Source organism: Chinchilla lanigera, unplaced genomic scaffold (assembly GCF_000276665.1).
Source record: "Chinchilla lanigera isolate Chin_1 unplaced genomic scaffold, ChiLan1.0 scaffold00001, whole genome shotgun sequence".
Lineage (NCBI taxonomy): Eukaryota > Metazoa > Chordata > Mammalia > Rodentia > Chinchillidae > Chinchilla > Chinchilla lanigera.
In genome coordinates, this window is record NW_004955402.1 from 12,478,307 (window position 1) to 12,503,502 (window position 25,196).

General features: G+C 45.5%; 1 protein-coding gene across 1 annotated transcript in view; it reads left to right on the top strand.

The window, feature by feature from the left end:
- Ttc39c (tetratricopeptide repeat domain 39C) overlaps positions 1 to 24,967 on the top strand; it is a gene marked incomplete at its 5' end in the record, with an annotated part of 94,421 nt that extends 69,454 nt beyond the window's left edge. Inside the window, 8 exon segments of the mRNA XM_005372710.2 lie at positions 10,912 to 11,005; positions 13,540 to 13,647; positions 16,593 to 16,702; positions 17,741 to 17,864; positions 21,677 to 21,774; positions 22,822 to 22,926; positions 23,667 to 23,705; positions 24,555 to 24,967. Coding sequence (XP_005372767.2) covers positions 10,912 to 11,005; positions 13,540 to 13,647; positions 16,593 to 16,702; positions 17,741 to 17,864; positions 21,677 to 21,774; positions 22,822 to 22,926; positions 23,667 to 23,705; positions 24,555 to 24,644 — 768 coding nt within the window.
- Between the last annotated feature and the right edge of the window lie 229 nt (positions 24,968 to 25,196).

A 25,196-nucleotide genomic window follows, 5' to 3' on the forward strand; every position in this document is an offset into this window, starting at 1 on the left:
CTGACCAAGCCCCCACACATGGGCCCTGGGCTCATCCCATACCCAAACATAACAGTGCAGTACATTACCACTGTCTATGGTCACCCTCCTGTGCTATAGCAGACCAGAACTTCTTACTCCTTTCTGTAATTTTGGACTCTTTATGTTCAAGCATACTGGTTCCAGAATTCCATGAGTTTCTTTCTTATCCAAGTGTGGCAGTCCTCAGTTCTCTGTGCTTTCTTGCAGAGAATTTGTTAGCTCTGGGATTTTTACCTTTGCGCTTTTATCTTCTCTCTGTAACACACACACACACACACACACACTCACTCTCTCTCTCTCTCTCTCTCATTTATTCTTAACCTCTCGTGGGTTCTGCCTACGTTGAACTACCTTTGTGCTTCCTAGTTACTTAAAACATCAGAAGATAACATGTACCTGTGTTTCACAAGCTGCAGACTTCTTTACCAGAATTGACAATTCTCAGAAGCAGATGTGCATTAGAGCTGCAAACAGAGCAGGATGCATCTTTCGCACAGCCGTAACCGCAGGGACTACTGCATTCTGGGGTTTGTCCCTGCAGCCTTCCCTCCTCTCTGGTGCCTAAGCCAGCAGAATCAATAGACAGCAGCATTATTTTAGTGCCACAGACTGGCTCCAAACTGAGGGCTCTGTGAGCTTTCTCATCCTTTAATGCTAAACACAATTTGGAGGGGGCACAAGGGCATAAAATGCTTGCCTGGGAAGCGGAACCTGTCGTTATGGATTTAGGGGCGTCTGGAACTTGATGTCCTTTTGGTACTATGGTTCAGGCCAGTCCCCAAAAGAATTTGGCCTTGTCTCTATTTCTGTGTTTTTTTATAGCTCTAGAGATAGGGCCCTTTACTGGGCAGCCGCATCATGCAGTGATCCTCTCAGCCCGGCCTTGCTAAAGAGAAATAAATATTTATTTGGTACTGGGGATTGAACTCCAGGGCCTTTGCAATGAGATATATATCTTGCACTTTTTTTTTTTTTTTTTGAGATGGGGTCTCACTAAGTTGCCCAGGCTGTGCTCAAACTTGTGATCTTCCTGCCTCAGACCTCCCAGAGTGCTGGGATTGCAGATTTTCACCATTATACCTGGACCTAATGAAAATTTTTGAGTAAAACAAAACATAACATCAGTAGAACCCAGGCCTAATGCACTGGCACTGATAATTATTTGGGCTTTTTCATGTCTTCATATCTTTAAGATCTTTATTTTCAAAATGTTTTGAAGAGATACATGAGAATCCCTTCATAAGAATAACTTAACCTTTTTTAAATTGAATGGAAAATGTTACCTAGTCACTCTAGGCCTCTGTATTTGCCTCTCCAAAGGACACAGAAGTGTTTGTTTTGGATTTATCGTGTTCCTACGAGCTTCAACCACTGGTGGTACATGCGTGACTGTCCCATCAAGTAGCTTGTGCCCCTTCTCCCGTGCCATCTGATGGGGCATTCATGCACATACCACCAGTGGCTCAAGGTAACAGGAATATTACACTTTCAAATCAAAGCTGCCTAGCAGTGAGACATATGAATTACAGTCCCATTCACAATGGCAAGAATACATCATTTTACATTTAGGATAGACTCTTATCATAAACAGCTTTTATTTATGCCTGGTAGATAAAACCTGGACTTTCTCCTGGTGCCTCTGAAACAATTGGTGGGGAACTTAATTGCCACTTACTGCTAGTGTTTATTCTGAATGTTGCAAAACAACATTGTGAATAATTTCCTAGAACTGTTACCAGGTGACTTGCACTTATTTTTAAGGACAAAGTACCTTTCTTTCCCAAGAGCATTTTATTTACATAAATTTATATATTTCAGCATCCCCTAAGAGCATAAACAAGTTATTTCCAGAGATCCAAGACGTGTTGGTTAGGGAGTTAGCACTGGAATTTGGAAGTACTGACTAAGTTTTACTATTCTTTGTTATACTCACTGCCTGTTAAGAAAAAAAAATGTAGCGATTTAAACATTTCAAATTTATTTTTCAGTTAAAAAATTTGGTGTCTGAAAATGAGCTAGACATTTATGTAGTTGTAGAGCACAGAAAATAGGGGAATATTTTAGCTGGTTCTACAAGCATGGCATGATCCTGATACCAAAGTGCTAGACAAAAGTGTGTAGGCCTTCATTCTGGACATGGAAACTCAAGAGTTATTATTTTTGGTTTTATTTTTGTGTTACTGGGGATTGAACCTGGGGCTTCACACGTGCTAGGGAAGTGCTCCACCACTGAGCTACATCCCCAGTCCTTTTTAAAAATTTTTGAGACAGGATCTCACTATGTTGCCCAGGCAGGATTTGGACATATAATCCTCCTGCCTCAGCCTCCTGAGTATCTGGGATTACAAATGTGAGCCACCATGCTTGGTCCAACACTATATTTTTAAATGGCATGTGATAACCTAGTAGGGCTTATTTCAGCAGTCCCTAACCTTTTTGACATGAGGGACCAGTTTCATGAAAGTTAATTTTTCCAGGAACCAGGGAGAGGAGATGTTTTTATGATGATTCAAGCACATTACATTTATTGTGTACTTTGTTGCTATTATTATTGCTTGTAGTATGTAATGATATACAGGTCACCACAATGCAGAATCAACCCCTGAGGTTGTTTTCCTGCAAATAGTCCCATCTGGGAGTCATCAGTGAGTTTCAGAGGGCAGTGACCCCTAAGTGTGTTGCCTATGTACACTCTACTCTGTCATCTCGTTTTGGTTGTTATCACTGCAGAAAACCCTGCTTCCCAAAAATAAGAGGCTAGAAATGGAAGCAGGCTTCTCAGTGCTTTTGTGGCAGTCAAGATATTTTGCCTTGACGTTCATCCAGAATTGAGGGAAACTTGAAGTTGTCTCAAACATACTTCTAAAGCCACTGTCATTTGTGACTTCAGCCCTTGATTCTCTTCTAGGACAGACAGAGTTGACTCACCTGACTTACTCACAAAGGCATTTTGTGGTTGGGAAGTGATGTTCAAACTTTCTTGCAAACTGAGACAGGCAATCATGCACCAGCTGGGAGAAAGAAGGCCCTGTCTCAGCCTCTTTCAGAATCTCTACGATTGTTTGAAACAGCAAAAATCCCAATGTGTACTTGTCTTCCCCATAATCCCAGTCTGGCTTTGAATGCAGCCATTCTGTCTGCTAACTTGAGCACAGTTGTTGTCATTCTTTCCCAAAGTGACAGACTGAGTTCTTTGAACAGGGGACATATGTCCCACGAGTAAGCAAGTTTTGCAGCTCCTTCTGTGTTACTGGAATGTGCTGCCAGTGGTGAATTTTTCTAAAAGAAATCACTAGAGTGGCCCTCATCACTCAGCAACTCTGGGGAGGGACCTACGTTTAGGTAGCTTTCTTCCGTGTGTAAGAGAAGATGTGTGTAGTTCATAATTTTACTCACATCTTGTGAAAACTCGGGTGACATTTGTGGGTTTGGGTGATATTTTTTAGCTAGCCAGCATTTCCCTGTGGATCCACAGTGATCCCTGTGGATCACATTCAGAAGCAACATTTTGACCCAAGTAGTGAAACTAGATAGAAAGCCGTCCAGTCATGGCTCCTGCCCCACCCTTGTGTATACCAGCACAAAATGACCAGTTCAGTCTTTTGGACATGTAATCATTCAAAGATTTGTAGCTGTGGTGTTGGTTGGGGACAAGAGTACATTAACATATCCTTATGCACACCCTTGAAAATACCACCTAAAAGCAAGCATTGCTCCTTGGCAGCATTGATAGACTTGTTGACCTGAATTGCACACCGCAGTGACTCCACCCTCTGGAACAACTGTGCCTAAAGTTCCTCTGCTGTGCCATCAGTTCATCTAGGTATGGTGCTAAGAGAAGGACACATACCATCTTTTGAACTATAGCATCCCCTGAAAGCTCACAGCAGGTGTGCTTAGGCGCAGGCAGGATAGCCTCTTGACCAATAGTAAAAGGCTTTTGAGCTTTAGCAGTGCGGTTGGCCCCTAAGAATGCTGCTCTCAGTGCAGGCGCGTTTGATGGAGTGTGGCCTTCAATAATTGCTTCTATTCTTCACGTTCACTTTTTCTTTTAACTTCAGAGACTTCTCTTTCCCTGCAGAGTGTCTGGTCTCCATGTAGCGAAGCAGTTTGGAAGCTTTCCTGGCAGTGTTGGGTAGCATGTCACCGCATATGATACAGAGCAGTCTTGGAGAATGTGAATTCCTCAGTGAACCTGCAATTTAAGTAGAGCTCTTGGTGTTTTCTTCTGTCTTTCCTTTCATCGGCAGCAGAGAGACACCCACTGCCTCATCATTAGGCCTTCACTCCTTTTCAAAGACGCTCTTCCGTGATGTTTGCTTCCTACTCATTTTGGCAAGGGTTAGCTATGTGCTACCAAAACTGTGACTGCAACAAGGGCACCGTGCAGTAAAGCGGCACAGACAGAAGTGGTAAATAAAGTAATGGATGGGCCACATGCGGATGAAGTAAGTGTTGGGTTCTGATCTAAAGCCACTACCAGATGCAGCCGTTCAGTTGAACTACATCAGCTCACTCACCGCTGTAAAGGCCACCACCACATGCAGCTTGTCACTTGCCACTCATATCATTGTTTGTCCTCAGGAAATGTGTTCCTATTATTTACAGTGTTAAGGAAGTGATAAAGCCATGTAATCTTATGAATTGTATTTAATGGTCGGCACTACCAATCCATATTTCTTTAAAAAGACAAAACTGTTAGCAAATAAGAAATTTCTTCTTTTATTCAAAAATGGCGTCAACAGAAAGCAGGCAGCAGATCTGATTTTTTAGTGCAATATTAGAAATACCTCATTAAAGACAGGAAAAAGCTGCATGTGGTGCTCATCTGTATTCCCAATATCCTGGGAGGCTGAAGCAGGAGGATCACAATTTCCAGACCAGGGGCTGGGGATTTAGCTCAGCGGCAAAAGCTCCTGCCTGGCAAGCGCAAGGTCATGAGTTTGGTTCCCAGTACCGGAGAAAAACCAAAAAAAAGGAAAAAAAAAAAAAACAAAAACCAATTTCCAGACCAGCCTGGGCAAATTAGTGACTTAGCAAGGTCCTATATTGATATAAAAAATTTAAAAATGAGCTGGGACTATAACTCTGTGCAAAGGTCCTGGGTTCAACCCCCAGTACTAGGAAAAACAACAAAACAGGATGTGTGTGGGATTTGCCATGATTCCATATTTTAAGTGGTGCTCCTAGCTGATGTACAAACAAGTCCATTATAGAGGGCGAGGAACCTTGTCATTATTTGCAAGTGATATGTGTGCCTTTGTGCAAAATCCAAGAGAAAAAAAGTTTAAATTATGAGAATTCCTAAGAGTATAATAGTGTGACATACACAAAATCAACTTGGAAATATCCAGTCTTTTCGTACATACCAGGAGCACTCAGAGTAAAACAGAGAGCAACAGATCCGTGTTACAGTTGCCATGCTATGAGAAAATGCCTGGGAGTACGCCTGTCAGGAGGAAGGCTAGCATTACTGGAAAACACAGTCTGCCCCTGTGGTCACAGTGCAGTGATTTTACTAATTTACTAATTTGTACTAATTTTAATTTGGCAAAGACATATGCATTTTGTTCTTCCTGGCTTTCAACACGGGTAAAGCAAGTGAACATTTTCGTCAGTTTACCAATGAAGACCCTGAAGCTTCAGGTAGTTTTTGTGACCCGGTTCATCAGTGCCCAGTTGAGAAGACACAGCCGGTGTGGTACGAACGCTGGCGCAGTGGCCTTCTTGTACCAGCCCATTTTCTGTATTCTCTTCAGGCCAGCATATGTGTGTTTCTTTTAAAAATTCAGCCAAGGGGGCTGGGGATTTAGCTCAGGGGCAAAGCGCCTGCCTGGCAAGTGCAAGGTCGTGAGTTCGGTTCCCGGTACCAGAGAAAAACCAAAAACCAAAAAAAAAATAAAAATAAAAATAAAAATTCAGCCAAATCAGGTATCCCTTGAGGATAATTCTTCTTTCTCTGTCTGTGACAGATACTTTTAGTTTGTAGTCATAACAACTCACATAGGTTATCAGTGATTTTAAATTATTTTGATGAAAACAAGGGAACGCATATTTGCACTGCTTCAGTTAATTGCTGCCCATTGTAATTCATCAAGGAATGGTGGGGATAGAATTAATTTTATAGTTCTACCTGCTTGTAGGATCTTATCATTCAGCATTGTGGTATAGTTTTTGTACTTTACACTTCCATTGTCTCTTAACAGAAGGAGCATGGCGCTTTCTTCACAGTTCGATCTTTAAAAAATTAATTGTATTTTTATCCTAAGACTGTGTCACATGTTGCTGGCCCAAAACAACAGATATTGTCACATAGTCTGGAGGTTAGAAATCCAAAATCTGTTTCCTTGGGTCTAAGGGATCCACCTTGACATAACTATGGCCATCTTGGATTTTAAACTACTGCCTGTGGCTGGGTGTGGTGGTGCATGCCTTTCGTCCCAGCACTTGGGAGGCTGAGGCAGAAGGATTGCCATGAGTTTGAGACCAACCTAGGCTATATTAGTGAGTTCAAATCCAGGCTGAACTACACAGTGAGACCCTGTCTCAAAAAAAAAGAAAAAGATTAAACTGCCGTATTGCCTGCAAGGTGACCCTGGCATGTATTCCAAACCTATAGGATAAAGTCTAAGATAGACGAACATTTCTTAACTGATGCTTGACACGTTGATAGTTTTTGAACAGACCCAAGCACATTCCCACTGTCTACAGGTCACCCTTGTCTAGCTCAGCATGCAGCCTCGTTTGTCCTGCATTGGGGTGTTGGAGTCCTCTTGCCTTCTTGCTGCCCAAGACCTCTTCTGGCCTGTAAATCCCTAATACGTTGCATTTGGGGCAATCCTGGGTTTGTTCACCTCTTTCTTTGGTTTGCAAAACCTTCCACTTTGGGTGGCAGAAGGTTTAGGTGGTAACTGGATTTTCGCAGATACTGGGAAATCAGTGTCTTTGGGGCCTCCCTTCCTCCCGAGGCACCAGCTTTCCTGGCTTGTGGTCGGATCGCTCCAATCTCCAGGTCTGGCCACAGTGCCGCTCCCCTTCCAGGTGTCACGCGCTCCTCCGGCCCCTCTTTATAAGGCTGCAGGTGACTCCATTTCCAGGCCACCCATGTAATCCAGGTGGCGCCCCTTACTTCAGGATCACTAACTTACATCTGCATGCACATATCCTGAACAAAGCACATTTCTCAGGCAGCCACAGCAGAATTTGAGTACTGGTTAAACCCTGGTTTATTGATCTTGGCCAGTTGCCTAAACTGTTTGAGCTTCACTTCCTCTGAAAGTGAAATTAACCAGGTCTGTCTCAGAGAGTTTTTTGAAAGGGCTATGTTGATGTTGCTTCAGGAATTCCTGCTTAGTTTCCTTTTTCTTGCGCTCAAAGCCTTGCTTTGGCTCATCTTTGTATTTCAGAGCCTCATCTCTCCCTGGCATGTCATGGTTGTGCAAGAGGTGCTTCCTGGGTTCTTTTCTGTCCTCTGAAGGGCAGTGCGACATTACACTGTCATGCACTGAACCCGCAGCCGGGGACAGCTCGGTGACGATGGCCTATCCGGAGGTATCCTGCATGGGAAAGCCGAGTGCCCTTTGCTTAGCAAATAGGACATGCTTGTGAAGCAGAACCTTCATGCAAGCTTCATGTCAGCAGATGTGTTGTATGGGCGCATGGATGAGGCACGGAAAGCGCTGTCAGTCCAGACAGGGAAAAGGTAGCAAGGGTGTGACGAGTGTCTGGCGTGTATACGCACACGCTCAGAAAAGAAATTTTTTAGTATGTTGCTATTTGGGATATATATATGTATATAAATATATATAATTTTTTTAAATGATCACTGTGTCTGGCTTCAGAATGGTGTCGCACATCCCCCAGAGGTTCCCCCAACTGCTCCTTAAGCTGACTGGGAGCAGGAGCTAGTACTGTGTGTCCCCAGCCAGCATTCGGGTGGTGACAGGGTCTGAGTGCTGCAGTGTGAGGCTCCCCAAACACACAGTGGCCTTGTGATCTAGGACAGGGACACGTGTACCTACCTGGCCTTGGCCTTAGTTAATGAGTCCCTCAGCTTAGAGTCCCTGAGCTGCCAGCTGCCCTGAGGTTCCCGCTGGGTCACTGTGCCCTGGTTGGTGTCTGGAGGCCTCCTCTGAGGGGTTGTGTGGAGTCCTGCTGCTTCTCCGCTGGCTGTGCCCAGATGGGCCCACTGCAGCCGTGGGGAGGGGATGAACCCGGGCAGGCTCCTGGCAGAGGAGCCACATGGGGGAGCCCAGGAGGGAGTGCAGGAGAGGCCCACCGCCCACGCTTTCAGGAAAGGAGAGCAGCTCGCTGCTCAGGTCTGGCCCGGAGTGGAGCCTCTGGTGCGTTGGACGTGGTGTTGAGCGCTTACCCGGGGCTGGCTACACATCAGCAGACACCTTCCTAGGTGCTCTTGTCCGATGCTTGTGGCATCAGGCTGGTGGACTTACTTACGGACTTCTTTTTCAGTGCACGTTTGTAGCACAGAATAATGATACTCACCCTGTGTATTCATACACGCGTATAACATACTCTGATTATTTTCATACTCATTACCCCCTCTATCTCTCCTCCCTGACCCCTTTCTTCGTCTCTGAAGAGTCTACCTTCTAGTTTCCAGTCTTCTCTCTTTTATTGTTTTAGATTGCTCATATATGAGGAAGCATGCAATATTTAACTTTCTGGGTCTGGCTTATTTCGCATCACATAATAGTCTCCAGTTCCATCCATTTTCCTGTACATGACATGATTTTGTTCTTTTTACAGCTGAATAGTATTCTGCTCTGTGTGTGTGTGTGTATTTAAATTCATTGATCGGCTGGTGGGCATCTAGGCTATTTGCACAACTCAGTGATTGTGAGTTGCATTGGCTGGCAGACTTTGAAAGAAATCTTCAGTGGAAAGAAAACTGAATGTACGGTATTTTGCTCTTATTTTTGGGGAAACATTCCAAGAGCCCCAGCGGTGCCCAGCAGCGTGGATAGTACCAAACCCTGCGTAAGCAGTAGGATAGAATAGGGCAAATGTTTACATTTTTTAAAATGTGTTATAGTGAAAGACACAGTGTCATGAATCCCCTCAAATCCCTCCCTTACTTTGCCCACACGCATTCCCTTGTCCTTGCCACTCTCAGAAGCAGTTCGGAAGTCTTCTTCTGTGCCTTCACTGTGCTGGTTGTCTCGATGTCGTGAATCAGTTCAGAAGCTTCCTGGTCGTGCTGACTTTGGGGAAGAGTCAGAAGTGCCGTGGGGCCAGACCTGGCGAATGAAGTGGATGAGGACGCACTGTAATACTTTTATTTGACAGAAATTGCCATAGATGTTTGCTGTCCATTCGGGACATCTAGTTAGCTGCAAAAAGACACTCATGAGAGGGGGCTGGGGATTTAGCTCAGTGGCAAAAGCGCCTGCCTGGCAAGTGCAAGGTCGTGAGTTCGGTTCCCGGTACCGGAGAAAAACCAAAAAAAAAAAAAAAAAAAAGACACTCATGAGAGAAGACTTCCAGAATGGCTTCAGAAAGTAAAAAGTGATGGGATAAATCTGTTTGAAGTAAAGGGAGTATTTTGAGGGGGATTAGTGATAGTGTGTCTTTTACTGTAATAAATTATTTAAAAAGTTAAATATTCACCTTATATTTTGATGACACCACTTCTATGAATTTTTTTTCCTACATGTGATACCTAGGATGAGTTCAGTGTGTAAAATAGGAACAGCAAGATATTAACCCTAACTCCTAGAAGTAATAGAACATTTATAATAATACAGTAATAAAAGTTGTGTGAATGTGGTCAGTCTCTCTGTCTGCCTGCCTGCCTCTCTCTCAGAATATCTTATTATATTATGCTGTGTTTTCAGACCACAGTTGACCACATGTAACTGAAGTCACAGAAAGTGAAACTATAGATACAGGCTGGGGACAATTGTGTATAGCTAGAAATAAGTAGAACTGGGAGGCTGTGTTTAAGTAGAAATAAGTAGAACTGACACTCGGGAGGCTGCTGGGGCCTGGGCAGCGGTAAATGAACACAGAAGCTGGAAGCACAGTCTGCACCTTCACAATTCCTACAGCATCGGGAGAGAGGATCTGGTCACCAGAAGCATTGGGAGGCTGTGTGTCAGGCTGCCAGCTGTGCCGTGGAGGCTGAGGGACCATACAAGGTGGAGGCCACCAGCTGCAGGCATTCACCCTGTGCCGTGGGAGACTTTCTGGGCCAGGGTTGGGGACACACTAGAGGATGGACTCTAGTTCCTGTGCTTTTTGAACATACCTGATGACAAGATCTAGATTAACAAAATTGTAATACAAGAGGTGCTTTTGTGCAAGCATAAAAGAGTGCTGTGGTGGAGGGTGGGAATGATCTAGGACCCACTGTAGAATCCATTGCCTGCCTCAACAGAGGACTTCACTAGCCAGGTGAACACAGAGGTGCACAGCTGCAATCCCATCTACTCAGATGCTGGGGCAGGAGCGTGGCTTAAAACCAACCAGGGCAGCATAGTGAGACACTGTCATCAAAAGAAAAAAAAGCCAGGTGTGGTTGGCACATGCTTGTAATCCCAGCACTTGGGAGGCTGAGGCAGGAGGATTGCCATGAGTTCAAGGCCACCTTGAGCTATAGTGAGCTCAAAGCCAGCCTGAACTACATAGTAAGAACTTGTCTCCAAAAAAAAAAAAAAAAAATCCTCCGTGCTTATGTGAATCCCACAACACTGTGTGGCAAATTGGAGGGATTTCTTCACAATCCTTAAATCCCTTTCTGCTATCCCGTTTTATCTGTGTAAATAACTCTTTAGGAAAGAGGTGTTTTTGAATTATGACTGTAATATTAATGGCAGATCTCAGCCAGTAACTCAATTTCCGTTTTGTTTTACTTTTCCTTCTCTTTCCCAGTGTCAGATCAACAGTGCCTTGACTTCTTTCCACACAGCTCTGGAACTTGCAGTAGATCAGAGAGAAATCCAACACGTCTGTCTCTATGAAATTGGTAAGTAGGACGTTTTGCCCAGCCCCTGGCACAGCAGTGTTGGTGCCCGTGGTGCAGCTTTTCACCTGTAATGCGGTTCCATCCCCACAGTGCTGCCTTGCATGGTGAGGATGTTGGTTGGGACCCTGCGGGTGGAATGAAACTTACCGCTCTGGCTCTTAACGTTCCTCATAAGGTCTCGGGATGTGGGTAACGTTGTAACCATGTGTGAACACCTTTCTGGGCTGCACGTTGGAATTCAAAGCTGTTCTTCTTTTCTAACAATGCTTGCTTAAGAAAGCAGGAGGGCTGGGGATGTAGCTCAGCGGTACAGCGCCTGCCTGGCAAGCGCAAGGTCGTGAGTTCGATTCCCGGTACCAAAAAAAAAGAGAAGAAAGTGCAGCCCCAGAGAGAGCTGGACCCCGATACCAACTCTCCCCCTGGCCAGCCCTGAGACGGTGAGGTTGCCATGGGGCGCAGGACCCCCGCAGAAGCTGTGGGCTCAGGTGGGAGGCCCCCGATGCCTGTCAGCAGCTCCTTTTGCTTTTCCTACACTGGAGATGAGTTTGTGAGTGGACGTGGGAGTGTTCACTTGCCTAAGATTTCCTCCTCGCTCTCCCAAGGTGTTGTAGAGTCTTTCCCTGGCTGCACTGAACCCTCTGACCCCGGTACATGAGGAAGATCCTTTTCTGTCAGCTTCTCTGCTGTGCTGACAAGTGGAAGCCCAGCCTTGGGCTGGGAACAAAAATCATTCTTAAAAAATAAGGGCTCGGCAGGTCAGGGCTGAGCTATCCCTGCCTCCCCAGGCAAAGTCAGAGGGGCGGCAGCCGCTGTGGCAGGACCTGGGCCACCTGCTCCCACCCTGGCCGCCGCGGGGGCCGTCGGCATGCTGGGCTGGCGGCCGGAGTCCCCGGTGTGGCTGAGCACCGCAGGGTGGGCTTTGCAGCCCTTTGCGACCTCCCAGGCCCGGTGCTCAGTGTCATCCGTGTAACTTACAGCGGGGTCTCAGAGGAGTGAAGTGTTAACCTCAGAATTACATATTGTTGGTGGCTTGATTTGGGGTAAGCTGGTTTTAAAGAAATAAAAAGCTGAACATTGAAAGAAAAATAAAGGTTCGTACTTACAGTTTCAGCCTTGTACAGCGAGTCAGCCCGGTCTTCAGCACGCAGGCAAGGAACGTAGAAGGCGTGGGGGGAGTGTGGGAATCTCAGCCTCAGCAGGAAGGGCACTCGACAGGCTCCCCGCGGAGAGGCGAAGCAGTTGTCACCTGTCACCTCCAGAGCCTAGCATGCTTTTGCCACTTGCCTCATCTGCCGGTGACACTGTTGTCTTCCTGAATCATTTTAAAGTAAACGTGCAAAGGAAGACATAGGGAACCACCCAGTAAACATTATGTTTTCCGTGCCTGTTAGGGCCGAGGAAGAGAAGTGGCCTGCAGTCTAATGGAGAAGCATGTCTTTGTGTACACTAAGCTCTTTGGGACGTTGGTTTAGTCACCATACTACTAATTCTTCGCTTTCGAAGCCCAGCCTGGGCAGCCTTTTCTGGTACATCCTTTCGTAGTCTGTGGCAGGATAGCATGTCAGAGCAAAGGGAGCTCAGTGTCCCCCAACCCAGGATAGGAAGTCGACGCAGGAGAAAGTAGCAGCTCAGGCTGCTGCCCCACCTCTGTTGTGTTCACCTCAGATCTCACCCTCATATAGGTTATAGGATGAAAATAATGCACCTAAAATTTACTCTAAAATGTGTTATACCCCGTAGAATTTCACAGCAGATATCTGGAAGTAAGTAACTCCCCGCTCCCAAGATCGTAAATGGCAAGTCCCAGATTACACAGTTAATGAGACAGCCGACGCCAGAATTATTTTTTTATAGAGGCCGTAGTGTGTAAAGGGAAGAGTGTTGGACTTCGATCCACAGTTCTTCTCTCTTAATAGCTGAGTGGCCTTGAGCAAGTCACTGACCTGTTGGTCCCTTTGGTTGTCTCTTTGCCAACATGAGGTCACCATCAGCCACCACTGCAGGATGGCAGCAAGGATCAGCAAGAATCAGCAGGAATTACATGCAGAGCTGGCGCTCCCTAGGGCTCGGTTGGTGGAAGCCCCTGTGCTGCCACATGAGAATTAAAGTCTTGATTTAGTGCCGCTGTTCTTTACCAGAATGCCAGTGTTTAACGCAGGAAAGACGGGGTCCTCCCTCAGCGCTCCCACCAATGTGCAGAGGAAGGGTGGGTGGTACCTCAGTTCTGACTAGCTGCCCTCTGCTTCTCTCAGAGGTCTGACAGTTACTGGTAACAATCAAGAGAGTGCTTTGAGACTTTCTGAGGCAGTCACTGGTGTACCATGTAACCATACTAATGGCACTGCGCTGCTCAATCTGTTATTAAATGCCTTGTCTGAAAGTATTTAAGGGGAAAAAATTTCTTAAGGTTTCAAAGTAAATTTCTTAAGTGGTTCCCAAGACATTCACAGACAGGGATAGCTGGCAGCCGGTAGCTTAACGGTGGGCCACAGAGCTCTGTACTTGGGGCGGATGCTAAAGTCCCACTTTCGTAGGCTGGTGCAGCATGATCGAGCTCAACTTCAAGGACGCGTTTTATTCCTTCGAGAGGCTGAAGAACGAGTCCAGGTGGTCGCAGTGCTATTACGCGTATTTGACTGCAGGTGAGTAAACGTCCACGCGGCTGTGCCCTGCCTGCCTGCTGTCAGGAGCCCTCCTGCCCCGGCAGGCGGACAGCTGTGGCAGGGCGACGCAGAGCTTGAGTTTCCCCGGCTTTTCTGCAGCGTGCTAACGTCTTATACGGCCGCGTAAGTAGCAGAGGCCTATACCGTGCTCAGAGAGAGTCAGTACTGTACCCCACCTTCGCCCTGCCTTCCTGCTGGGCCGGCCTAGTCCTGGGCTCCATCTCAGAAATAACCGTTTGGAGGCTTTCCCAGATCTGGGATATTTTGCCCTCCATACCCTCCACCTTCCTTACTCCCTTTCTTTCTTTGCTGCGTTTTTTAATTAGGAGTTTTAAATAGTTTTCAAGAATTGGATGTGTCTTCTTATCATGTTAATGTATTTCTTTGGTAGGTGTCCTTTGTTAGAAAATTGAATGTGTTTGAGTCTTGCTCCATCCGATTAGCTCCATTGTATTTACGGTGCCATGGTCTGGGTGGTGTTTGAACACCCTCCATTTCTGTTTCCCCTGCGTTTTTTTGGCCGTTGTGTGAGATAGTTGGAGATGCACTGCCACCTGGTGGACAAAAGTGTTGTCTGCTGCTGTGATACATAGAAGGACTACATGATTTGGAATTGTAGGGGTGCAGAACAAGAGGAGTTACATATTCCTGCCTTTAAGAAACTGTATGAAAACCTTCTCAGGTTTATGTAATGAAGAACTCTCCTTACTCAGCCACATAAATGATTTTTCACTTAAAGTTCAAGACTAACCCAGACTTTTTTTGGTGCTGAGGTTGGCATATTTTTACCCTGTCTCAAAATTTACAAATTAAAAAGTGGCGAGGATGTAGTCCAGTGAAAAGACTTTAGGTTCTATTCCCCAGTTCCACCAAAAAAAATCTCCAGCTGTCTTCAACAGAAGTAGATGGATCTCTTCTTCAGGGTCTGAGGCATTGTGATTTTAGGCCTTTAAGGGTGGTTTCAATCCTGGTACTGTTTCTCTCTTTCCCTCTTCTCAGAGCCCAGGCCTAGGACCACTGATCTGCTGCTCAGAATAAAACACAGACAAACATGTACTTTAGTTACAAGGAACACGAGGATGGTCAAAGTCTAGTGACAGGCTAGGACCATGAGGCATGGTGTCTTTGGCTTTTATTAGGCATACAGCTTGATTGGGAGGGGTGTGCTGGTGAGCTGGAGGCTGCCACAAGCAGTAGGGGTGAACTGCTGACATGGTCAAGGTTCAAGACTGGAGGAACAGTGTGGTTTTGGAGAGTCACACAGGAACAGATCATGGTTAACTGGTAACCTGACCGTCTGCTCACTGCAGCTACTGAGCTAGATGGAATTTGCATGAGTCAGGTCCTCAGCTGCCATGTTATCTTGCTTTGAGGCACCAGAACTTCACAGGCCGTTTGTTAGTCTCACCTCTGGCCATTGGCTTAAAGATTAATCCGTCCTTCAGCCAGCCAGGGGCCTCGCCACAAGTCATGTAGGCCTAGGAGTAACTCTCAATTTATTTTTGTGCCAATTTGTTCATACTAATTATTGCCTGCTTCTACTGCATCAAGCTGGTCCACAGCACCCTGTCCTTCTCCCTCTTTCTTGGCCTTAACTTCCCTGGACCTCTCTGTCTCCCAATCTGTAAAATAGTGGGATTGACAGCTTCCTTTTGGTGCTAAAATGTTGCCGCTGCACCCAATGAGGTCATTTGGGGTTGAGGCTGACCAGAGCTGCCCCCTGTGGCTGGGAACAGGTTGTCTCTTCCTTGAAAGATTCAACCCACGGCCTCTGACTCCCAGGAAGAATCTCCTGCCTTTCCCATCACCTGGCATCCTCAGCTTTCTACACACATTGCTTATGCTCTCTGTCCTGCCAATGTGACCCAACCTCTGACGTGCCACACCCCGTGCTCTGCCTGACCAGGCCCACAAGGAAGTACAGAGCCACCTGGTTTTAGGGGTCCTTGAAGAAGAGAGGTGGAATTCTTAAGTCAACTTCAGACATTCCAACTGGGTGGCAAAAAATAGCCTAGGGCCAAGATGGTAACTAACAAAAAACGGGCAGAAGTGAATTCAGTGTCATAGCGGTGGAGAGAAGGGTGAGCACGCGTCATGGTGAAGGAGGTGGACGCGTGCCGAGTGTGCAGCGTGGGGAAGGCAGGGGACAGAGGAGGCAAGGGTGTGGTTAAGCTGGTCTGCGAGGGACCCAGGGAGGGATGCACATGGTGCACGGATGCAAGGACTACTCACCCTGCAAGGCTCGGCTCCACTTCTCCCAGCTCCTCACAGCTTCCCATGGGCCAAAGAGAAAACATCCTGCTTTTCTGACTCTTCTAAAAGCGCTTTGGTTCTCCTACCCTGAGGCCTGCTGTCGCTGTAGGCACCATAGCTATGGACCTCTGGCTGTGTGTGTGATCCCTGCAGCTGAGATTGACGTATCTTTGGGGTGCAGGCCCGTGGGCCTCCTCTTCCCATACTGGTTGGGAGCTTGTAGAGGTCAATGGCTGATGAACGTATGCAGGACTAATTCATGACTTTTTCCCCAGAGCAGGGTTACCTCACACTGCTTTCCTGATCCCCTGAGCTCCTCAGTGTCCTGGAGTCCTTGTTACCCCACCCTCTGCACATGTGGGCTCCATGTAGGGTGCACACCGCGACGGTAGCTGAGGATTGTGTTACATGCAAAGCTGTCTCTCCAACAGGAGAACAAGGACCATGGCTTTCTGCATCCTTCCAAAGCTCTGAGAATGCAGGCACCTGCGAAATAGCTTAACGGAGGGGTGGGTGGCCAGTAGGATGGCGCACCCTCCGTGGAGCAGCGTTCCAACACCCTTGCTCCCCGTTCTTCCTGCTGTCATCAATGGAGGCTCCACTTGGTGGCAGCTTCACTTGGTGGCATACCCTGCTGGATACTTAGAAAATACAATTCTGGTCTCTTACAGTTTGTCAGGGAGCCACGGGTGATGTGGACGGGGCACAGATCGTCTTTAAAGAAGTTCAGAAACTCTTCAAAAGGAAAAACAATCAGATCGAACAGTTCTCAGTGAAAAAGGTATGTGGGGCTTGGTCAGTCTGGTGTATTATTTACTGCAGGCGTTTGTAACCGACACTCTTGGATCGAGCTTTAGGAGGCTGTGTGCTAAGCTGGTGACTTACTTGTCCTGTAAAATGCAGTTCACCCCCGTGGAGGAATTTATTCCTGCGATCCTACTTCTGCTCTGAATCAAAAGTGCTCATTTTGCTGCAAATAACAAAAGTAGATTTGGAAAAAATAAAGAATGAACAGACACTCCAGGCCCTGCAGAGGTAGGGGGCCCATCCACAGAGGTGCGTGTCTGTCTACAGGGGAGGTAGTTTCAGAAGAACCCGGATGCACAGAGCCTCACAAGAAGCCCACAGCGTGGGACCCAGGGTTGGGATGTGTGACAGCTTGCTGTGATAGAAAGCAGTAGTGCATCAGCTGGGCCAGCAGAAAGCCCAGCACTGCAGGGGCCGTGTCCCAAACTTACTCTGCATTTCTGAGAATAAAATTTCCCTAAATTACCGTAAGAAATACGTCATATCCTAAATTCTCTATGATTTTAGTTTTAGGTTTCCTTTTACTCCATAAGCAAGTGTTTTTTTGGTTTTATTCATTTTCACAGAATGAGTACTTCACGAATTTATTGGAGTATAAGTTAGATTCTGATTTGGAATGCAGCTGAGAGCCTAGGACTGAGGAGAAAATTTAAAGGTGGATCGATCCATACCTGAAATGCGTCTGGTCTTCCGTCCTCCACACAAACCCATTGGCCTACTGTATCGTGTTATAAGTACAGTGATTTGTATGAGTTCAGTCTCCTCCCATATTTTCTGGAGACATACACCCCGGGAGAAGGTCAACTGCAATAATGAACTCAAGGCCCATCTACAGCTGCATTAAAAACGGGGAAGCAGATCTTTTTTAAATAGAGAGAACTCTTCATTTTAGCTGAGGAGAGGGTCGTTCACATTGAGTATGAACCCTCTCCTGCATGGCTCTGACGTATATGTTAGATTTAAATCTGTTCTCGCAAAGCAGAGTCTGAGCAGACTGACTAACTCCTTGCAGGCGGAGAGATTTCGGAAGCAGACCCCAACCACAGTGCTGTGTGTGCTCGCGTCCATCGAGGTGTTGTACCTGTGGAAAGCGCTGCCCAACTGCTCCTTTCCCAGCCTGCAGAGGATGAGTCAAGGTACGCACAGCTGTGCGCATCGCTGCAGAGCAGCCCCCGTCCGTGTCCTGTCGGCATCTCTGACTGGGAGGATGCAGCTCTGCCAGTCCTGGACAAAGGCCGTAGTGAGGCAGGCCCTGCCATCCCGTGGGTGATGGGGTTGGAGGCGCGGGTGTGGACACACGCTCGCCTCATTGGGAGTACAAAGTGCAGCTCTTCCTACATGTGTTATTAGTTCTACAGTTATGGGGGTTGCTGGAAGCATATTTCTTTTTCCCCGTGAAAGCACTTTGTGGTTTGTGTATTTTTGCTGCAGCGGGGATTAAACCCAGAGCCTTGGCACTAAGCTACACCCCAGCCCTTTTTTTGTTTTTGTTCTTGTTCTTTTTGAGGCAGGGTCCCGCTAAGTTGCTCAGGCTGGGCTCAAACTTGTAATCCTCCTACCTCAGTCCAAATCCACGCAGCCCTGGGGAGCGCAGTGTGAATCTTTGCAGAGAGAGAGTTCCTTCCTTCCAACCCTGAGAGCCCGCAGTGTGGACTGCACGTGCTTGGGAAGCTGTCCACCCAGCCTCAGAGGGGTGTGTGTTGGGCGTGTCAGCATGGCTGTCTGTAACCGCCCTTGTCAGTGGAGCTGGGAGGTCACTGATCCTGGCCTTGTAATCTCATTCATAGATCCTGCTTCCCACCTACTGCAGCCTTCCTTGTTGTGTATAGCTGTGTGTTCTCGGCAGGGCAGGGCGGTCCTGTTACACTCTAAGTCACACTGTGTCACCCTGCATCTCAGAACCCTCGACATACAGTTCACCGTCACATCTAGAGTAGACGCCGACCTTGTCTCTCTACTCTGCCTCCTGGGTCCCTGGGCACCAGCCATGCTGTCTTCCAGTTCACCCAGCACTGTTGACCTCAGGGCCTTTGTACATGTTCTTCTCATGATGCAAGTGCTATTCCTCCAGCGCCCACATAGCTCCTGCACTCATTTCCTGCACATCTTACTCATGTACCTTGTCTGTGAGGCTTGACCTGCACACACTCTTCCCTTCCCTCTTCCTGACTGGCTTTTTACCTTTGCACTTTTTATTTAACAAATATATTTTACCTGTCTGTCTTTTGCATCATTTCTCTCCCCTGCCCAATGTAAGATTCTTACAGGCGGGAGTGTTTCTTTTCCTGGCATAAATTCTATTTATTGCTAAGATCATAGTGCTTTAATTTTTAAAGTAATTTGCAATTTGCGGAAATAGTCAAACCATTTAAAGGAGTGAAAAGCAAAGTGTAAGTGTCCCTTTATTCCAGACACCACTTCTACAAAAAGACAAGTGCAGCCGTGCTTTGTGCTGACCCTGTGAAGATGCATTTCTACCGCTGAGGGTGTATCTATGTGTGTCCGGGGATGTGTGCATGTGTGTACACATATGGTTACAGCCACCCCACCTGTCTTGAGGTTCTGTGCCTGTAGATTCAACCAGCCACAGACCAAAAGCATTTGCGGAAGAATTTTATCATTACAGAGCACATGCAGACTTTTCCTCCTTGTCATTATCTGGTAGCAGGAACGGCATAATGACTGTCTGCACACACACGTGTCCTGTTAGGGGTCAGAGGAATTCAGAGACGATATGAAGTGTTCTAGAGAAGGTGGGCTGGTTTATGCACATACCACACCATTTTATTTAAGGGATCCTCGGGGCACCCTGGAAGCAAGCTCTGAAGGATACCAAGGGATGACTATACATAAAAAGAGAACATTCTCTTCCTCCTGTTCAGCCCTAGACTCTCTCACTGAACAATATTTTTGAGGCCATCTAACGTCCACACAGAGCTACTTTATTCTTTGGAATGCCCTTGTAGTATTCCAGAGTGTGAGCAGGACGGTTTATTTAACTAGTGTCCCACCTATGAACACACAGGAGTCTCGAGTCTCCTGCTACTGTTGACTGCCTTGTGCTTCCAGACCCACATTTACGTATATGTTCTTGTGTCTGTAAACAGCCCATATCACCTGGAGCATAAATCCCTAGGAGTGGAATTTCGGAGTCAAGAAGAATATGCTTGGTGGGAGTGTGTGGCTCAGTGGTGGAACGAGTGCTTAACATGCATGAGGCCCTGATTTGATCCTCCAAACCCCCCAAAATATGTGCTATTTAAATGTTTTGATAGAGTTCACCTCTCTAAGCATATTAAGTCCATGTACAATCTCCGCAGCATAGTGTTCTCCACGGCAATTCTCCACAGCTTTGCTGCCTTGCGTAACTAAAGCTTCGGTCATACTCCTCCCAACCCCTGACAACCACCCTTCTGCCTTCTGCTGCCATGATTTTGGCTGTTTCCACTAACACAAGTGGAATCTTTGGCCTTCTGTGGCTGGCTTATTTCACTTAGCATCATGTCCCCCGGTTTACCCCAGTTGTTGCATGTGATAAGAATTCCTTCTTTTTAAAGGCTAAATAATATTCCATGATATGTGTGTGTCACATTTTCTTTATTCATCTGTTGATGAGTCTTTAGATGGTTTCTGTATCACGGCTGTTGTGAATCATGGTGCCGTGAATACAAGAGTGCAGAATGTCTCTGAGATCCTGATCTTGGTTCCGTTGGATAAACTACCGCAAGTGAGTGTGTTAGATCGGATGCTAGTTCTAGCTAATGTTTGAGGGAGCGCCACACTGCTTTCCACGGCAGCCACACCATTCCTACCAGCGGTGCACAGGGTTCCATCCTCTCTGTATCCACACCAGCACTTACTGTTTTTTGTCTTGTTTTGTTCATAATGGCCATCCCAAAAGTTATGAGGTCATGAGTCTTTGGGGATTTTGATTTCCATTTTGCTGATGACTAATAATGGTGAGCATATTTTTCATATATCTGTTGGCCATTTGTATGCCTTGTTTGGAGAAATGTCTATTTCAGCTCATTTTTAAGGAGAGGAATTTTTGCCTGTTTTGTCAATGTTGTCACGTTTTTTTCTTCTATTTTTGAGACAGGGCCTCCCTGTGTAGTGCAGCTGGCCTTGAACTCGCTATGTAGCCCAGGTTGGCCTTGAACTCATGGCGATCCTGCTGCCTCAGTCATCATTAGAAAACCAAAACTGACACCACTTAATCACCAAAGTCCATAGTCAGCCTGGGTTAGACCCTGCAAGGTTCTTGGTCCTGCACCTTGTGTGAGTGCGGGCAGGCAGAGAAGGGCTGAGCCCATCAGCGTGGTCTGCTGTGAGTACTGCAGTTCGTCTTTCCTCCTTTGCTCACCATGGCAGCTCCTGATCTTTCTAATGTCTGCAAACGTTTGTCTTTTCTGGAATGTCACGTAGTGGAAACCCCATAGTATGTGGTCTTTCAGATGAGCTTCTTTCACTTAGTAATACAGATCTTCAGGGTTCTTTTTAATATAAAGATTATTCATAAAATTCAGGATCCAAGAGTAGTTCCAACAAAAGCAGAAATCATTTGAGGTGGTACTCAGGTAAGTGAAGAGAATATATAATACATATTTCAAGCTTCTACTCTCAATTGAATATCTCCATTTTTACTAATAAATTTTAAAACGAAAGAAAACATTTCCTAAGGCTTAAGTCTTCCATGTTTCTATATGAAGAAGTGTGTGTGTGTTTTGTTTTTTGGCTCATTACAGTTTGGTATTTTTGTCTGTCTTTGATCAAGGATACTCAGTAATGGATGAGGAATGAGGACTTTCTGAATCTCTGGGGGCAGAAACGTGAAGAAGTAGCTGAACAGTAAAACAGTCACTTAACTCCTGGCGGTGTTCAAAGAATTAACTGTATGTTTCTTTTCTGTCTTTTTTTTTTGGCTGTTCCAACTCCACTTCTCTTGAAGCTTGCCACGAAGTGGACGACTCCTCCGTTGTTGGCCTAAAGTATTTGCTTCTTGGTGCCATACACAAATGTCTAGGGAACTCAGAAGATGCTGCTCAGGTAAACGGTTAATGTGTCCTGGCTACAGGAGAATAAACCATAACTACCTACATCTTTGCTTGTGAGAAAAATGAAAAAGCACTAAAGGAAACCTAACCTCCCGCTATAGTAAGAACTGTATCTGCTTTGATTAATGCCATCTCTTTAGACACTAGAAGCCTCTAATAGCTAAAGTAATGTTTTTAATGTAACTGTAGTCTTAGGACTTCTTTATATATGGGCTTCTTTTCTGGCACTAGCTATTAATCAAAGCTAACAGTTTCAGAGAGACGGGGGAGGAAGTGAGGCAGACCCTTTGAGGGAGCAGAATAAAGCCTCACAGTTAAATAAAAACAAAAACAATCAGGTGTGTTAGTGTGCGTTTACTTTTCCACTCTTGCAACTGTAGATTATTAATGTGGGATTTAAGCTGCTGGCTTAGGCTGGGACTCGAACCCCAAGCCTCACGCATGCTGGGCAGACACTACCATGGAGCTATACCTCTAGCTTGGTTAGTTTTTTAAATAAGTGTGTTCCAGTGTTACTCGGACTACTCTTTGGAAGAGTTCATGTAGAGTAATAGGAGGCTTGCTTTTTCAGTCCTGGAATGTTGACATACTTATAATTTTAAACTAATTTTGTAATGTAGAATTATAATAGTTACATAGCTCTACATAGATCATGTGCTTAGGTACCAGCAAGATACATTTGAAACACATGTCAAGAGATGGTTCTTAGCTTGTTTTTCTGTCTTAAATACTAAAATGGGGATGTTTAGATTTTTAAATGCAGAGAAACATGGTTTCCAGCAATGGGATCCATAGAAGTTGGTGTGTCAGCTGGAGAAATAATTCGCACGAGTTAGGCGGACTGGTGGACAGCATATTCTGTTGGAAGTTTACCCTGCAGGCATGTGAAAGGCTTCTGAGATGGATAGAGAATGCATAGGAAGGAATAAAGATGAGAAAAGAAGAGGAAATCGTATCTCCTTTCCTGCTCCTGAGTTGTGATGAGCTTTACACCGAGTAGGAAAATGAGTTAATTCCAATAACATTTGTATTATTTCAGTTCTTTCAGCGAGCTGCTAAAGATGAGCTGTGTCGTCAGAATAACTTGTATGTCCAGCCATACGCTTGCTACGAGCTTGGCTGTCTTCTGTTAGACAAACCAGAGGTAAGATGTCACGTACACATTTTAATAACGTTCATCAGCAAAAATATACACACGAGCAGGTGCAAAGCATCCTTCATTTAAAGCAAACTGAACAGAGTACCGTTTTGTTTTCCGTGCATTCATATGGGATGAGTCCAAGATCCTGCCTTAGTGTCTTTGAGGAGATAATGTCCTCACTGAACTTGAATTACAAATATAACTTTTAGATAAAGATTAACTTGAGAGAGACTTATGGCCACTCTGCCCAGCAGAAAATGCAGTTTTTACAAATTTAGATAGAAACTTCTAATGCCATGCTCTTTAATGAAATTTTTACTGTTCATGTCCCCTCAATAGATATACATAAAATATAATGACTGGCCTGCCTTGTGAAAAATAAAGTTGACATTCTCACTGAGCATTCCCTTCAAAAGGAGGTGTATCTTACTATATTTAGATGAAATCTTTTAATTTTAGATTGTTTAGTAAAATTTTAATCTATGGCGTTATGCCTCAGTTGTTTCCTTTTACAGACTAATAGTGACAACTGTGAAAAATCATTTATCAAGTCATGCCTTGATTTAACCTCATAAACACGTTTATATTAAGGAAAAATTGAGTCACTGCTTTGACTCACAGCTGCACAATTGACGCAGCTCTGTACTGTGGATTTAGTTCACACGTCCTCCAGCAGCAACATCTTCTGCTTGAGTATAAATGAATGTAGCCACTGAGAGATAATATGTTTTTCTTACCTTTAGACTGTAGGAAGAGGCCGAACTCTACTTCTTCAAGCAAAGGTAAAAGTCCTGAATCTTCCTCTTTCCCATGGCCCTTCTTTTCCTGTTCACATACATCTGAATGTTTGTAAAGAGACGTTCTGTTCCAGGTTAATTCTGGAACGGGGAAGGGAGAACTGATAATTCAGCGAGCACTTGGTTTTTAAGTAAAATGTCCAAGATTGTAAAATATTCCTGCAAGGCGTGGTGGCTCATGCCTGTAATCCTAGCACTTGGGAGGCTGAGGCAGGATGGTTGCCATGAGTTTGAGGCCAGCCTGGGCCACATAGTGAGTTCAGGGCCAGCCTGAACTGCATAGCGAGACCCTGTCTCAAAAAAACAAACAACAAAAAAAAGATATTCCTATGAGAGCTTCAGCCTGTTTTATAAATGCTTTAGTCTTAGCATTTGGATAAACAAATAAACTCTTGCACTTTTTTGAGACAGGGTCTCACTTTGTTGCCCAGGTTAGTCTCAAACTCCTGAGTTCAAGTGAGCTTCCTGTCTCAGCCTCCCAAGCAGCAAGAGGGACTATAAGCATGCACCACTGTGCACTGCTCCACACAAAATGAACTTTTGATTTCATAACTGTATCCTTGAATTAAGAATTTCTAACAGTAGTTTAAAATTGCTATTTCAATAATAATGAGAAAACTTTTTCCAAAGAGAACATTATCAACATTCAGTTTACATTCCAAAAACTAAGCACAAGGTGTGAAGTTTGAGAAATGAGAAAGCCCAGTGGATGTGAAGTGTCTCCCGGGAGAGTACAGAATTCGGGTGGGGGAGAAGGAAATGCCGTGCGTTTTCTCCCGGTTCCCTGGGAAAGCTCAGCTAATAGTCCGTGCACATCTTTCTCTGGCCCCACAGGAGGATTTCTCTGGCTACGACTTCGAAAACAGACTGCACGTCCGCATCCATGCCGCGCTGGCCTCTCTGAGGGAACTGGTTCCTCAGTGACCGGCCGGAAGTAGCGCCCTGTCCCTCCCTACACAGGGCCGCACTCTGAGATCAAAGCAGAGGACAGAGAGAGGTCTTGTGAAGTTCGGCTTTTCTTCTGCAGACCACCTGTGCCAGGGATGCATTTCCCAGTGAAGCTGACGTATTCAAGATCTCTTTTAACCATGTAGCTAAGAAGTGACGATGGTGATGATGGTGATGGTGGTGGCGATGGCGGTGGCGGTGATACCTCCAACCACCTGGGGAGAGGGTTAAGTGACCTTGTTCAAACGTTTTAGTTTTGTGATTTATTATTTTTAAAATAAAATCAAACTAAACATTCATCCTGTGATCTCATAGGAATGCCTACGTTAGCACACACCTGATTGGGTAACATAAAGTGGTACCTGTGAAATTCTTATCAATACCGTTATTAACACTAGCATTTATATTACGTTTTAAAAAATAAAAGTGCATTCTAGTGTTTTACTTTAGCCTCAGAATATTCCTGTGAATAATGTAGCACAGATATTCTTATCCCATTTTACAGGCAGTGAAACTCAAGCACAAGAA